The sequence below is a fragment of the Zonotrichia albicollis genome, chromosome 3 (genome assembly GCF_047830755.1).
Source record: "Zonotrichia albicollis isolate bZonAlb1 chromosome 3, bZonAlb1.hap1, whole genome shotgun sequence".
NCBI classification, from domain to species: Eukaryota; Metazoa; Chordata; class Aves; order Passeriformes; family Passerellidae; genus Zonotrichia; species Zonotrichia albicollis.
The window spans coordinates 46,752,484-46,767,106 of NC_133821.1; the positions used below are offsets into that span (position 1 = coordinate 46,752,484).

The 14,623-nt window shown below is 36.8% G+C and overlaps 1 protein-coding gene across 5 annotated transcripts in view; it reads right to left on the minus strand.

The window, feature by feature from the left end:
• Positions 1 to 1,351: 1,351 nt before the first annotated feature.
• Positions 1,352 to 14,623, minus strand: part of RMDN2 (regulator of microtubule dynamics 2) — a 50,409-nt gene continuing 37,137 nt past the window's right edge. For all 5 annotated transcript variants that reach the window (XM_014266692.3, XM_074537309.1, XM_005486520.3 and 2 more), the window contains 4 exons: positions 13,907 to 14,005; positions 12,118 to 12,171; positions 11,949 to 12,029; positions 1,352 to 2,065 (listed from right to left, as the gene is read on the minus strand). In XM_014266692.3, coding sequence (XP_014122167.1) covers positions 2,012 to 2,065; positions 11,949 to 12,029; positions 12,118 to 12,171; positions 13,907 to 14,005 — 288 coding nt within the window. In that variant the 3' untranslated portion in view covers positions 1,352 to 2,011. The remainder of the gene's footprint in view (positions 2,066 to 11,948; positions 12,030 to 12,117; positions 12,172 to 13,906; positions 14,006 to 14,623) is intronic.

The following is a 14,623-nucleotide window of genomic DNA, read 5'->3' on the forward strand; positions in this document are numbered from 1 at the left end:
ACCTCCCTCAAGTGTGGTGCCTGAAACCAGATAGAGTACACCAGCTCAGACCTCATTAGAACTTATTAGGCCTAATTAGAGTAAAAGGTTATTTCATGTGAATTTAATGGGGAATGTTTATTTATTCAGTCTAGTATGAAATTTGCTTTTTCACAAAACCATAACATTATTGACCCATGAATAACTTGCCACTCACTGGAATCTGCATGTCCTTTTCCATAGAATTACAACTAGCCTGGTCTCCTCCAATCTCTGTTAATTACTTCAATTCAAGACTTTATATTTACCCTCAAATGAAGTAAATCCTACTTACATCATGTAATTTCAGTAATTAATGTAAGTAAGTTCTTGTTCTAATCTATTTTTCCAATGCACTTTCAGCTTTTATCAGCAATAATTACTTGTAAATGAAGTATCTATTGCATAATCCAATTTATTTTATAAAGGATATAAATTAGCATAAAATTGATTTCAGGAAAGGCCTCCTTATTACATTTTCCTAGGTGACAGTGAATTGTTAACAACAACCCCAAATACAAATCATTCTTGTAGATTCATTTAAGCTATGCTTCTTGCAATGGCTATGAAAACATCAAAAGCAGACTTTACCAAGAGCCCCTTACCAAAATCATGATGGGTCACCTTTCCAGTTCCCCATTCACAAGCCAGTTACTCTGTGTGAATCACAAGACTGTCATAGAAGAAAGTGTTAGGATTAATCTTTCATTTTCCCTTTTCTCTGAGATTATGTATGAAAAAAAAAAGCTCTTGAAATGAGGACATATAGAAACTATTTTTCCCACAGGATGAACATTCAAAAAAAAAAAGGCATATTTCAATTTGTGAAGATCTCCCCGTCTTTGCTATAAAGTGGTCCCCATTATCTTATACATCAAATTAATCAAAGGAACATACAGTTGTCCCTACTCAATTCAATGTTCTTTAACAGAAATGCCAACTTCTTCAAGGTACACTCTCTCCATCTAGATTAAGAACCTGAATTAAAAGCCAATCACAACTGGCCTCTCTTCTTCTACAGACTCTGGTGTACTCTGGATCAGTCCAGTGGTGAATGGAAATTCTTTACCTATCTGTCTTTACCTATCTTCCATTTTATTGGAAACACTGCTGTCCAACACACTCAGAAATAGTAGGTCTTTAGTAGTCTATTTTTATGTACAGGTTATGTTATATAGATGATATAAAAGGTTAGTGATGGACACATGCTAGACTAGGTTCTTCAGAGACACTCTGATGAAACCACATTAGGCAACTCTTCAAAGACAGAGAGCCAGACTTCACAAACTTGATGGAGATCCTGATACAAATCCATTACATATCAGAGCTATAATAGATTATTCTAAACCACTTTATTTAATTGCTCTTATATTTAATATTGTACTTGATGTTACAAATAAATTATAATATTTAATTTATAAAATTTTCACATTTCTTTGTAAAACCAGCAATAGGTTTAAAGTAAAAAGAGCTTTGTTGCGGCAACAGCTTTGCTTAACTTCAACAAGACTGTAATATTTTAAGAGTAGAGAAATGTGTAAACATAAATATTAATGATTTTCTTCTGTACACATCTGTGTAAATTAGTTGATATAAATATAATTTACTATAGAAACATTTTTTGTTTGTTTATGTTACACACAGTTCTATGCTGGCATCATGTACTAGTTGATTCATCTTTCAAAGAGCGAAATTTATTCCTTTTGCATTCATACTCCCAGTATGTCCATTGCCAGCAGCGGACCTCATGATGAAAGAATCAGACTCACAGTGTCAGAAATCTAAAATGAAATTTCAGTACAAGATTATAAATAATCAAAAATGAATGCATTATTTTAATACCATAATTGCCAGACACTTAAAGGCCACGATCCCAGCCAACGAAAATCAATGACTGTCTTTCCATTGACTTAGCTGAAATTTACCCACAGTTTCCAGTCTCATTTTAGTTTTACAATTTTATTACAGCTTGAAGAGTTAAGAGTACGTAGTATCAGAGCTTCAGCGTAAGAAGTAAAGCCTCTAAGTCTTTCTGGGCCTCTTTATCCTGAAAGAAACAGACAACCATGCATCAATTTAGAGAGGATAAATCCCTTCATTTGCCTAATACGTGCCTATCCACATTTCTTTACTAACAACAGACATAACACACAACTGCAACAGCCACAAAATGTAAAGACTGCATAGTAAGCTAATTTATCAGTGAATACAAAAATAAAGTTTGAAGTGAAAACAAGAGCCAGATGGCAGCCCTCCCTTTACAGCTCTGTTAAAGCACTTAAAATGTTAGCCCACAAATAGCCTTCTCAGCAGACCAGTAAGCCCTTCAACCTGGGATATAATTTTTATTGGTGTACTTTGCATAAAGTACTGCCTTGCCTTATATCTGATGTAATCTTGCATCCCGATCACATGCAGTTTCTCTAAAGATGTTCTGTGATGTTTGCTAATGATTTATTATGCAACTAAGAAGAAAACATTGGGAAATGTAATTAATGACATAGGTTAGATTGTGGGTTCAGAGCATACAGCCATATCTACCTGTAACAGCCACCATGGGCTGACTCCACCCTCAGTAGCTTCCACACTGGGCTTTGCCTATGCTACTGGGCTCATGGCAGAGCCAAGGTGGGAGCAAGAACCAGGCGTCCTGCTGTGCTCAGAGCCAGCACCACACTGCACTCCTAGGGCAGCAGGAAAAGGCTCCTTTTAGGCCAATGCTCAGAGCCAACACTACACTGTACTCTAAGGGCAGCAGGAAAAAGCAGAAAAAGGCTCCTTTTAGGCCCCAATGTTTTAAGTGCACAGCTTGCATGGGGGTTCAAACCTAAGCCAGGCCTAAGACTGTCTCACAGGTACCCACTGACATATCTTTTGGCTATTCCATTCCATTCCAATCTGCTTGGAAAGGGGCACATGCATATGAGCATGTAACCACAGTACAAAAACTCCATTATTCTATTTGTTTTTAAGTGTCCCCTGGATATAATCTGCTTCCTTTAGCTGCTGTTGCTGGGAAACTTCTAGCTTGCAAAATGCACCTTGGTTTAAAAACCACATTTCTAAATGTCACCACCTCATGCCTGAAGGCTCATAAGGGTCCAAACACACAACACATGCACCCATGGATATTTAACAGTGCAAGTGAAAAGTGCCTGCACATCACAGATTTTGTGTAAGCATTTCTAATGATAGGGTCCAGTAATGATAATGCCACGGGATATTCTGAAGGAAAATACTGTAGACAGTCAGTGAAGTAATCACTAGATTTCAGGATCACTTCATTACTCAATCAACCAAAGAGCTGGAACAAAATACAGAACATTTTAGAATGTATTTTACGGGTGAAGAAATTCCTGCTTCTCTTTATTTTGGTTAGTTGTCTATAATGTCATGGAGGAACAGAGAAGAATATTGAGATGATAGAAACCATATGCCAGACATGTCAAACTACATCATATTATTGGTCTGGATTAAGGCATTAATACATTAGCTGGACACTTCTCTTGGAGTTACTGCCTTACTCCTACTGGCAACAATAGGCTAAACTATCTGCCTAATCATTTATCAGAGGCCTTTAAAGGCACACACTGCAAAGCTAGGAAGCTCTTGCCAAAATACTCTAACAGAAGGAAATGTCATGCAGCATTGAGCACCCCTTAAACTCCACGTCACTACAGGCTGTCTGGAGCACCATGCCGTTGCTTTCAACAAAAATTGAAAACCTCAAAATTTTCCCTTAATTCAGGGAAAACAGACTTTTCTGTACTGACTGTGGTCAACTTGTGAAAATGATTCTAAACTCCATTAAATAAAAAAAAGTAAAAATCCAGATATTGTCCCATGCTAGTAAGAAATGGAAAAGCTTAGTTGTATCTGGTTGTACTCTTATGATACTTTTCTAAGTTGAAAATTATAAAGGTGCAGGTTTTCTCATATCTGAATAGTGTTCAGCATTTCATGAGTTGATGGGATTCTCTACTCATTTTGAAGGATGCAGCATTTAAAAAATATATCTCCAAACAACTTTGGATAATTGTCTCTTTAGAAGTAAAGGATTTTATTGGGCAACGAACTTTACAAGTTGCAAAGGTCCAGAAAACATTGGGCAATCTTCCCTGAATCTTCCTCTGGGCTTAGGAAAAAGAATGGAACAAAACCCAAGATTGTTCTGAGAACTGTCTGGAGAAGAAACTGCAAACGTGCAAAGCATTCTACCTCTGGTTTGCCAGTTCTAAACAGGCAAATATCAGTTAAAGCAGGAATTACTGTTGCAAACTGCTTGACGGGTTGCATTAATTGAGCCAGCAGCTTCCGGTCAATAACAACTCATACGGCAAAAGCATTGAAAAAAATCAGTAATGGCATTAAAAACAGAGCTGAGAATGGTCAGTGAAGGGAATATTATGTCACCTTTGGAGAGACTCCTTCCAGACCAAGAGGTGTGTCATGCTAAAAGGAGAGAGAAGCCACAACTCTGTTCAGTGTACTAGTTTCTGGTTTTAGGGTGAAAACTTCATTATTGCCCAAAGCTTTGCTGCTAATGGAAAGAAAAAGCCATAAATCCTGTCCTGGACCAACTCTCTTCCTTGTTGACTTCTGGGTCTGTAGCTTTCTGAAAATGAACAATAAGGTCAGCCTTTTTTTTTTCTTTCTTTTTGTTTTTTTTTTTTTCCCAGACAGCAGGGTTTCTCTTTAGAGTGTGGCAAGCAGAAGAAGAGGTGCAAGTTGTAGGGGGAATGCAACATGCTTGCGTCAATCCCATTTGTTCACCCCGAGGCTTAGTTCAGCACTGACTAAATACACAGCCATTTTCAACCTTGTCTTTCTACTGTCAAGGCTTACATTTATTAAACACTCCTTATATAATTTTCAGAGTTGAATATGAGTTCAAAATATTCTGCACACTGCTACACAAAATGTATTCAAGTTACAGGGTCAGGGACCGTATTTTGCCTTATTGCTATTTTGTTGCTTTACTTTTATGTTTCATCATTCACAGGGGATATGCACAGGAAAAAAAGACCTGGGAGGCCAGGGACTCAACAAGGGGAGAGAGGGAGTTGAAAACAAGAGCAAGAAGGGAGAGCTGGTGGGAAAAAGGGAATGTTGGCTTAACTGGAAGCGGTTCACATTTTGACAGTTCATTTTTGCTGAAAAAAATTTACTGATACATATACATGGAGAATTACACATATAAATATGCATGTAAAAATTAAAGGGTAATTAAAGCCAAGACAGAAAGATAATGATTTTACCTTCCATCTCTATTAATTATTTCCTTATGTGCTAATACACTCAACCCAGGCACTGCACATGTGTGCACTTGTTGACAAAGTCCCAAGTGTCAGCAGAGAACGATACAGCCCCATGACCACAACCAAAATGGTTACACCAGCCAACGAAAACATAATTGTGTGCAACCACTGCCAAATCCCAAGCTGACATGCATCCTGTAGGGTTTTACTGAAGTCAGCAGGGCAGCATGGTATATTAAATGAGCTGGGCTGCAAGGGTGGTCCAAAGCTGTACTCTGATATGCAGTAACAGCAATGAGGTGCTGAGAGACACTCCTGCTTTTGGGTACAGCTGTATCATTCCCTCACAGCTCCAGCAGAAATCCTGGACTAGCAGAACAGAGTCCCAAGCATGCACAAGGGTTGACAGAGAGCAATAGCTCTTGTGGACAGTATAAATCATGCAAAGCTAAATGCTATCCTATCCCTTCCTGGTTTCCTGACAGACTCTCACAGATGGTGTGACTGTAGTGTGCACTAACAATTGTATAGTACCATGAGTTTTCTCCTTTGATATTGCAACACACGAATGCATCATCCACGTGATTATTCTTCTTCTACATGCCTGCTGTATGCCACAATCTGGTGTATTGTATGTTCTTTCATATTATCACTATCTTCTCTGGGGATTAACCATAACTTTTCAAGGCTTTTAGGATCAAGGCAAGCACAGCTTTAAAATATGCAGCTGTCAATAATTACAGATTTCTGGATATTACTTCAAGTAGAGGGAAAAATATCCTTTCTCACCCAGAAGAATATGCAAATGAACTCATTCAAGGACTACTGTTGAAAAATTACAAACCAGCAGAATACAATTCAGAATAGTTAGTAGTCATGTAAAATTTTAATTGGCTAGTTCTTTCCTGACTTGAAAGACTACATTTCACCTATGATCTGTTTTTCTTTTACTACTGTATACAATATGGAGCTTTTGGTGTTCAAGACATTCTCCTCTTTCTGTCTGCCTCTCCCATGATGGGACCTACAGCTTTTCTTCCTGCACAGTCATTGCTGAAAGAGCCTGAAGACAATCACACCCAGTTACAGCCCTCTCAGAAAGGTGCCTGTCAAGGCTTTCCTTCACCCTGCATACTGCCTCCAAGAAAATATATTTCAAAATCGCAAGAGTTTGACTTGGCCCAGCTACTCTACAAAAATTCAGAATGGGTTTTTGCCAATCTGTTTTGTAATCCTGGAGTGTACCACTACTTCTGTGAATATTTCTTCCACTCTGTCCCTGCATCATGAGAATGCCAGTGGAAGAGACACACTCCATACTTTAGGGAACTGGCTGCTGACCAGTCTTGCTGGACTAAGAACTATGCTAAAACTGTGTTGGCTTTGATAGGATGTTGAAATGAATACTGTGTGATAGTCAGTTTAATCATGAATATAATAAGCTTGGTATTTATGAGGATAAACTTCATCCTTATGTATGAAACTGTAACACCACAAAAAATATCTTCACTTTCTGGAATAATTTTCAGAGGGAGAGAAGAAATAAGTACACAATGCAAACAAAGCTTTTTTCAAGGACTTCAAAAACATGCAGATAGAAAATTGATCTGATCACTAAGATAGAGAAAAATAGACTATTCTTTGAAGTAATGTAACAAAATAATGTAAAATATGGGCAGTCTCAAATTATTTTAGCAACTCTTTAACCAATGTCTCACCTTCCCCTAGAATTTTAGTTTGAAGTTTGATTTCTTTATAATGAGTTTTTAAAAAGTGTATTCCCTGCACTTGAAGCAGTCACATTCATTGTATACAAACCCACTAATTAAGGAATAGTTTTTTTAAGCACACTCAAAAAATATTTTAACTTTGAGTTGGTGGTAGCTATTAGGAAATTTTTGTTCAACTCCACAAACAGTACTAGCAGGAAAACAATAGCCTGGAATTCAGAAGGAACACAAATCAGAAAACTTCCATTATTTTTCAATTGAAACATCATTGATTTTTGCTGGTCATTTGGAGAACAAATATGCAAAAAATCTAAAGCAACAAATATTCTCTGAAAAGCATGACATTTTGTATTGAGCTGAAGATATGAAAATAAAATATTCTGGTTGATGAGAAAACAAAAACACTTTATAAGGTTAGTTGAAATTACTCCATTTCAATTGGTAGTATTTTTACAAAAACAAGTCATAATTTGTAACCTTCACTTTAAAAGCAAGAGTAAATTACTTTTTTCTCCTCAAAATCTTACTGAGAAGGACAGATTACAACAGCAGCTTCAAATAAGATCTGTTGGAAATATCACAACAAGGTCTGCTCATATGACCAATCCATGGCTGCTGGAGTGGTATTTCTTGGAAAAATTTGAAAATAAGATAGAGAAATGGTCTGTTGGAACAGAACAGCTGATGGGTGCTGAAATTTATACTCTGACCTCTCTTCCATCCCTCTGCAAATCCCACTTTTTTCCTTATAGACAATATTAAAAATGAAATTAATAGCCAGGGAAATGAATTATGGTGTTGTATAAAAAAGTGAAAGAAGAAAATTGTATGAGTTCTCCTCAGGAGCTGCATTCTTGTGTAAAAATTCAGCCATTGTTGCTGCCTATTATTACATTTATCACCTCCTCCACATAAGTTTCAGATGTCACTGAGGCTGAAAGCAGAGTATTTAATAAATCTCTGCTTCCTACTATTCTACACCTGTAAGAAGTGAATGTCAAAACCATGAATTTCTGTAAGATTTAAACCTCTCTTCTTTGTTAATTTCAATTCTGAATTGCCATCATTTCTAATTCCTGGGAAGGACAGAGCGCACAAAATCACTAATAATTTTGTAAAACACTTATCTTTAGGGAAAATTTAATCTACATTTTAAGTAAGACTTTCAGCAACTCAGTACAAATTGATTTCCTTTGCATTTTTCCTGCTTTCCTGTTTTCATCTCTTCCAAGACTACACCTTTTGTAACGCAACTGCTGCTTTTGAGATTAATTAAAAAAAAAATGTAATAGAGACTAGAACCTTGAAATTTTAATCTCTTTCTCTGCTAGGCTGTTAAGTCCTTTGTGGTGAGCTTACTGGTCCTACAAGCATAGAATTCATTGTCATGCTCATGCTTGTCTCCAGACACAAGAAAAAACAGTTCTGTGACTATTATATTTTATAATTCTACATTAAGACTTGAAATTCTAAGAGTTCCAGTCTTGAAAACTTCCAACAATCTTTATTATAAACAAGAAATTAGGGTCTTATTCCCCTTACAAGCAAAGCACCATGTGTTTAACCATACTCACACACATGCACCCTCTACCTGTTCTGTCTTTCTGTATCCAAGACAGATACTCACGATTTCAAAATTAAATTACATTTTTGTCTTCAAATTAAAAAAAGTAATTTTGTTCCACCACATCTGGTTTCAAGAGCCCTTCACACAGTCACAGTCAGCAAGGCTCTGAGCACACTACAAAGCAATGAGTCTCAGTAAGGGTAATGCAACATCCTCTAGATGAACAGAGCAGCTGTTGAGCACTTAACAATAACTCACAGCAGCCCTGAACATTGGGATCTCTTTTACTGAAGGGCAAATGTTTCCCAGGACCCTGAGGTTATCCACCTGGGTAGCAACCAGAGAAAAACTGGACAATTTAATGTCCCATGCACCTCCAGCAGTGAAGTACCACTCTACACTATTTATGGCCAAGGAAGGACTGTATGATTCATTGGAGGCTTTTTGTTTAGAAAGGATAGAGAAGGGTCTTTAAAGTTGCACTGTAATATCAGCTATGTTTTTCCAGATGTAATTTGAACCAAATCACACATATTTCCTTTTAAAATAAAAAGAATGCATAGACTGATAAGTTAAAAATGTGCCAAACTATTTTTTAAAACTGTCCTGTTTTTACAAATCGTCCTGTAACTCTTAATTTACAGGACTCACTCAATCAGAACTTGTTTATTTTTTTATAATTTCTGTGTATCCTTTCTAAGATTCAGAATAGGTTTGAAACAGGCCATTTGTTTTTTTTTTTCCTTTAATAAGAATGAACTATGTTTGGAAGCCCCTTTACCCCTTGAATTAAAACAAACTCTGTAAATGGTAAGACAGAGGCACAGAAGCGATATCTGGATGTGACGTAACATTCAAGACAAAAATAGTATCACTTAACTTGAAATGTTTTGTGAAATGAATCCTAGAAAAAGTGTCAAAGAAGTGTCCTGAATTAGAGCAGCTGAGAATTTGACTTGAGGATTAAAATGAGCTATGGGCTACCTTACTGATGCCAAGCACCTCTGGTTCCCAGAAGGCATTGGAAACTGTGGATGCTCAGAAGCAATAAAAAGTAAACCACTGTGTATGATAATTTTTCAGCAGGATGATTTTTATCATGAAATACTATACATTTCCTCAACGTGGCACCTTTCCAGAAACTTTGTCTCTCAGCCTGCTCCTGATTTTATGCCTTTATACAAATACATGTTTCTCACTAGAAGTCAACATTTAAAAACAATAAAGGAGTTCCCCTGCTTGAAGAAAGAGAAAATTCATATGAGAAACTATGATTACACTTGGGAATGATGGGTTTCACATGACTGTGACAAAATACCACACTGCTGACAATCCTGAGATCCTGAGCTGTGGCAAATGGAAAGAAATCCTCGCACTGCAGCTGACCTGTGCTTTTTTTCAGACCATGAGCCCCAACTTTTACAGGGCTGCAGTCAATTCAGGCAATAATAAAGTGCATATTAGCATCTGCTTATTACTCTCTCCCCAATGCCTCTTCAGTCTTATTACAGTCTCTCTCCCCTCTTAAACTAATCTCACTAAATGTTACTCCTACATACAGCTCCAAGCCCTGAACCACTTCACTTCCAACACATTTTCCCAAAAATCAGTAACAGTCTTTCTGTAACACAATAACCAAAATAACATGTAATATTCGAATTCAGATGGGATTTGAGGTAACAGCCAGCAACAGCAAAGTTCATGTTCCAGATCTCCATTTCACAGTAATTTCTTTCAGCATGCACTTGGTTTTTTTACCCTGTGCTGAGTGCTTGGTTGTTTTTTTTTAAATTGAATTACATACTACTGCCCTAATGCCATATTCTTCTGGACTCTTTTTTCCTAAATCTAACTCAAAACACATCACAAGTAAACAAGACAAAGGAGATTAATCTGTGATATCTATAGGATTTTTCAAAACAGGAGAGGTCAAATCATCTTATCCTCTTCAGAGGGACAAAAGATTTTTAGGGCTCATTTGATGCTCACTCTTCTGATTACACAAATCAGTGTAATTCTTGTTCTCATCACCACCCTGCTTGTCAGAATACATACACCTATCCCTCAGACTCCTTTTGAATTCCTGCTCTCATCTCAGGCTTCCTTCTCCTTCTCAGGTCTGCTGATACTGCACAAATGTGATGGGATATTAAACAGATAATTTATAGCAGCCTTCCCTATGTTCTGTAATAGGCAAGCTGAAGGTATATTTTAACAATAAGTAAAGAATAAAGAGAATTAAATCATTGTTAATGTCATATCAGTATCAATAGATATTTAAAGAAACACTGACCTTAAGCAATGATTACCTAATTTATGATTGGTACATACTGTAACTGGGGCCAAAAATCAGGCCACCCAGGAGCAGCGGCTGGTGAGGCATGCAGGGGTCTCTCTTCCCAGCAGGAACACTTGACATAAACATGTTAGTGCTCCACACACAGCATTTATTGTCAATCAAGTTAAAGAGTTATTTAATGGTCTTTTTCCTTAACTTCAAAGAATTAAATGGGATGGGGCCAATTCCTCTCAGGAATCACCTCTCTTTCTCCATACCACATCTGCTGTGCTCAGAGGGGGTCCCTTAGGCTGGAAAAGCTCAGGTTTGAACTCGTCATGCTCTAGGATGGTAAGATGTTTCCAGTTATAGGTCAGTTATGGAACTTGCTTCTACATGAGATCAGACAGAGTGAACCTTCTTGCCATGACTTGGTTTATATTTGAGAAATTAAACAACTTAAATCTCTCAAACATTTGTAGAAATTTTGTGTCCACATACCAAAAATGCTCTAATGGGCCTAAAATACTGTAATGGGCCTCAAGAGGAATCTAGTAACCTCTAAGAACAAACTCTAGGCTAGCAGATGTGACTTGAAGAACTGTGCTCCCTTAACTGCCCTGTGGTTGAAGACAAAGCCAATCTTTAATAACTCATCTGTCTCTGCTGTAATTAACATACTGCCCTTAACAAGAACCACAAATCAGAGGCTTTCAGGAGCAGAGACAGAGACTGTAGGACAAAAATCCAGAGTGCTTTCAATTGAGAAAAGCATAGGTCTGGGGCAAAATTTCAGCATAGCTAGAGTGACACACTCAACTGCTTATGCTCAAGATGATCTAATGAAGTGGGTTGAATCACAAAGATTTCAATTCAATTTCTGATACAGACGAGTCCCTAACAGTTCCCCAAACAAAGATTTTTTTAAAGCTGTTGATACAGACAACTGTAATGAGGCAACCTAGAGTGGAGGAAAAAGGAATGTTCTGTGTTCAGAGGAAAAACTGAAACATTATGTTGTTACCGGCAGTGCAATAATGGATGCCAAAGACAAGAGAGCAGTCACAAGGGAACAAGTTATCACTCTCAATACCCACCTCATTAGTAACTGAGAGAATTGACAGTGCAGAATCACAGTACTTCAGTGCATTGCTTTTCTGGCCAAGATCTTTATAGCACTGAAAAGAAAAAACATTTTGTTTCCCATCAGACCACTGTAAGAACACCAGAGTCTACAAATCATTATTTTTAAAAGAACTTGGTTACCTTTGCCAAATACACATAATTGCATTTGGAATATCCTGGATGCATTTCTTCTGCCTAAATAATAAAAAACAGGAAAGAAAATAGACATAAAACTTGCATGATGAGATTTATGCAGTCTGCCTAACATTTTTAGCAATGCACTACATTTCCTCAAACATCAGACCGAATCATCCCTAATCTGTGTAATGCAATCTGTTTAGTAGCACTTCAAAAAAAAAAAGAAAACAAAAAATTACAAAACTCCAACCCTAAACCAGGCACATGAGATGCTGACAATGAACGCAGAAAATGTTCTGTACTGCTTGCTCTCCTCTCACCCAAAGCATTCTCTAAAGATCTAGGGTCATTCTGTACAAGATCTGTTGGATTCATTCACTTACACGGTAGGTTTAAAGATACCACTGTCTACAGATTATTAGCATTTATTTCCTCATCAAAGAAGTGAGAAAGTAACAATCATTCACTTTTTGTGTAATGAGTAAAGAACTGTGTTTATCAATTTTACAATTATTTCCTTTCCACATTCTCTTATTTTCTGGGTTTGCGTTCACTTTTCTTTTTAAATTATCATCTTCTAAAAACTTCAGGTAATTTAAAAAAGTTTAATAATGTCTTTTTTTTTTTTAAACAAATCAAGGATATAGAAGCTTGCAAGATGAGTAAAACTTTTACTAATTATCTACTAACAAAGAAGCAGCTTTTAATCAAAGAACAGCTATTGGGAGGGGAAAATTACATCAGTGAAATTTATAGTAGCTGTAATCTTTGGACCAAAACAATGCTGCTTTACCACAACTGTGTAGAATCAAACAACTGAAAGTTGTCTTTTAGAGAGTAATTTGATTTTTGTTGCTGAAGATGACTTAAAACCACAGTCACTCTGCAGCCCACCACAAAATACCCTGAGGCTAAAGCAAATGTTTCAAATTATTTCTACCACTTTTGGAATTTGACCTTCAAGATAAAATCTCTTAAACTGGGAAGATGGTAATGTATTGTACTGTCCAAAATTCAGGAGATTTTCAGTCTTTAAATGGACTAAGAACACAGAAAAGAAGAACTTTTTACAGTGAGGAAAAGATGCCTATCCAATTTATTTGAAAAACTTTGATAGTAATTGTAATGATAGAAGTTTATGCTTTGAATCTATGAATGTGAAAAACGTGTATGCTTTGGAGCTCCAGAAGCAGAAATTAGTCATATGGAAAGCAATAAAAGATAGATTTATTTTATTCATGTGGTGTTTTCTCATAACTGTGTTCAAACAGAATGCCCAGGAACATGGACCTATATAGGACAGGGCTTTCTTCTCTCCTCACTACAAAAGCCATTTCATCTCCACAAATAAGAAACACTTCTACTGAAATTCAGTGCAAAATTTCAGATCAGAAAAAAGAGAAGGATCACAATGTCAAAGTTTTCCTTGCCTATGTCAACTCTCTTGCAGAAAGAGGCAAATCAGCAATCACTATCACTATGGTTCATCTGTTTCAGCAGCATATGTAACTAATCTATAATCACATCACATTCAATTCAATAACTATTAACCATGGCAATTAATTGGAGAATTTCCTGAAACTAAATAAAGAAAAGAAAGGTGCTAACCACTCGTGTCCAAACTAATTTTAAAACTGAAAAGAAAAAATATTTTAATAGAAAGCTCAGTGGTGTTTAGAAGAGCCCTGAATGTATAGCTACTGAACACAGCCTGTTGAACAGACATCTTGACAATACTCACATACAACAGCTGGCAAACAGCAATAAAGGAAAACCCTTGGCTAGGACTTACCTTAAGGAAATTCTGCAATGCTTCTTCTACTGTTGAAGTTGGTGGAGTCTCAAAGAGAGCAGCAGCTACTTTCTTTTCAAGCCACGACAACTGAGCTACCTGGAAATAAAAATCAAACAAACAAACAAAAAATTAAAAAGTGAGATTTCTTAAGAGTTGCTTTTCAGTTTTGCAGTAAATACTGTCTTTCATATTGTCTAACTATACAACATATTTTGGAAAAGAACCTGTAAAGGAATGCTTTATAGTGTCACTTTGGCCAGCTCAAAGCAGTCTTTTGGATTTTAGAGTCATATGACCAAACATCAACATCCCCAATATAAGGTTACTTCCATGTTCAAAGCTTAAAGTACATTTTAGGTTTCATAGCATCTTGTCTTTTTTAAAAACCTAAGGCTAGAAACAGTACTTGAAACCTGTTGAGGTTTTCATGAGATAGACAGCTTTGCAAGATAATCTATGCACTTGACTACTCTCCTACATTATAAAAAGGTGTTGCCGCTGTAAAAATGTGAGTGGTGGTGAAGCTTGTGTAACAAGTTCATTTATTACACACAAGCTGGTGACAACCACTGTTAAGAAATAGGCTCAATGTTTAGCTCCTCCAATCTGACAAATAACACTTGCCAGTGACCTCTTCTCATTTCAGGAAGATCAGCTGTTATAAAAGGACTTTAGGGAACTGTCATATTGCCACACAATGCATACGACTTACAT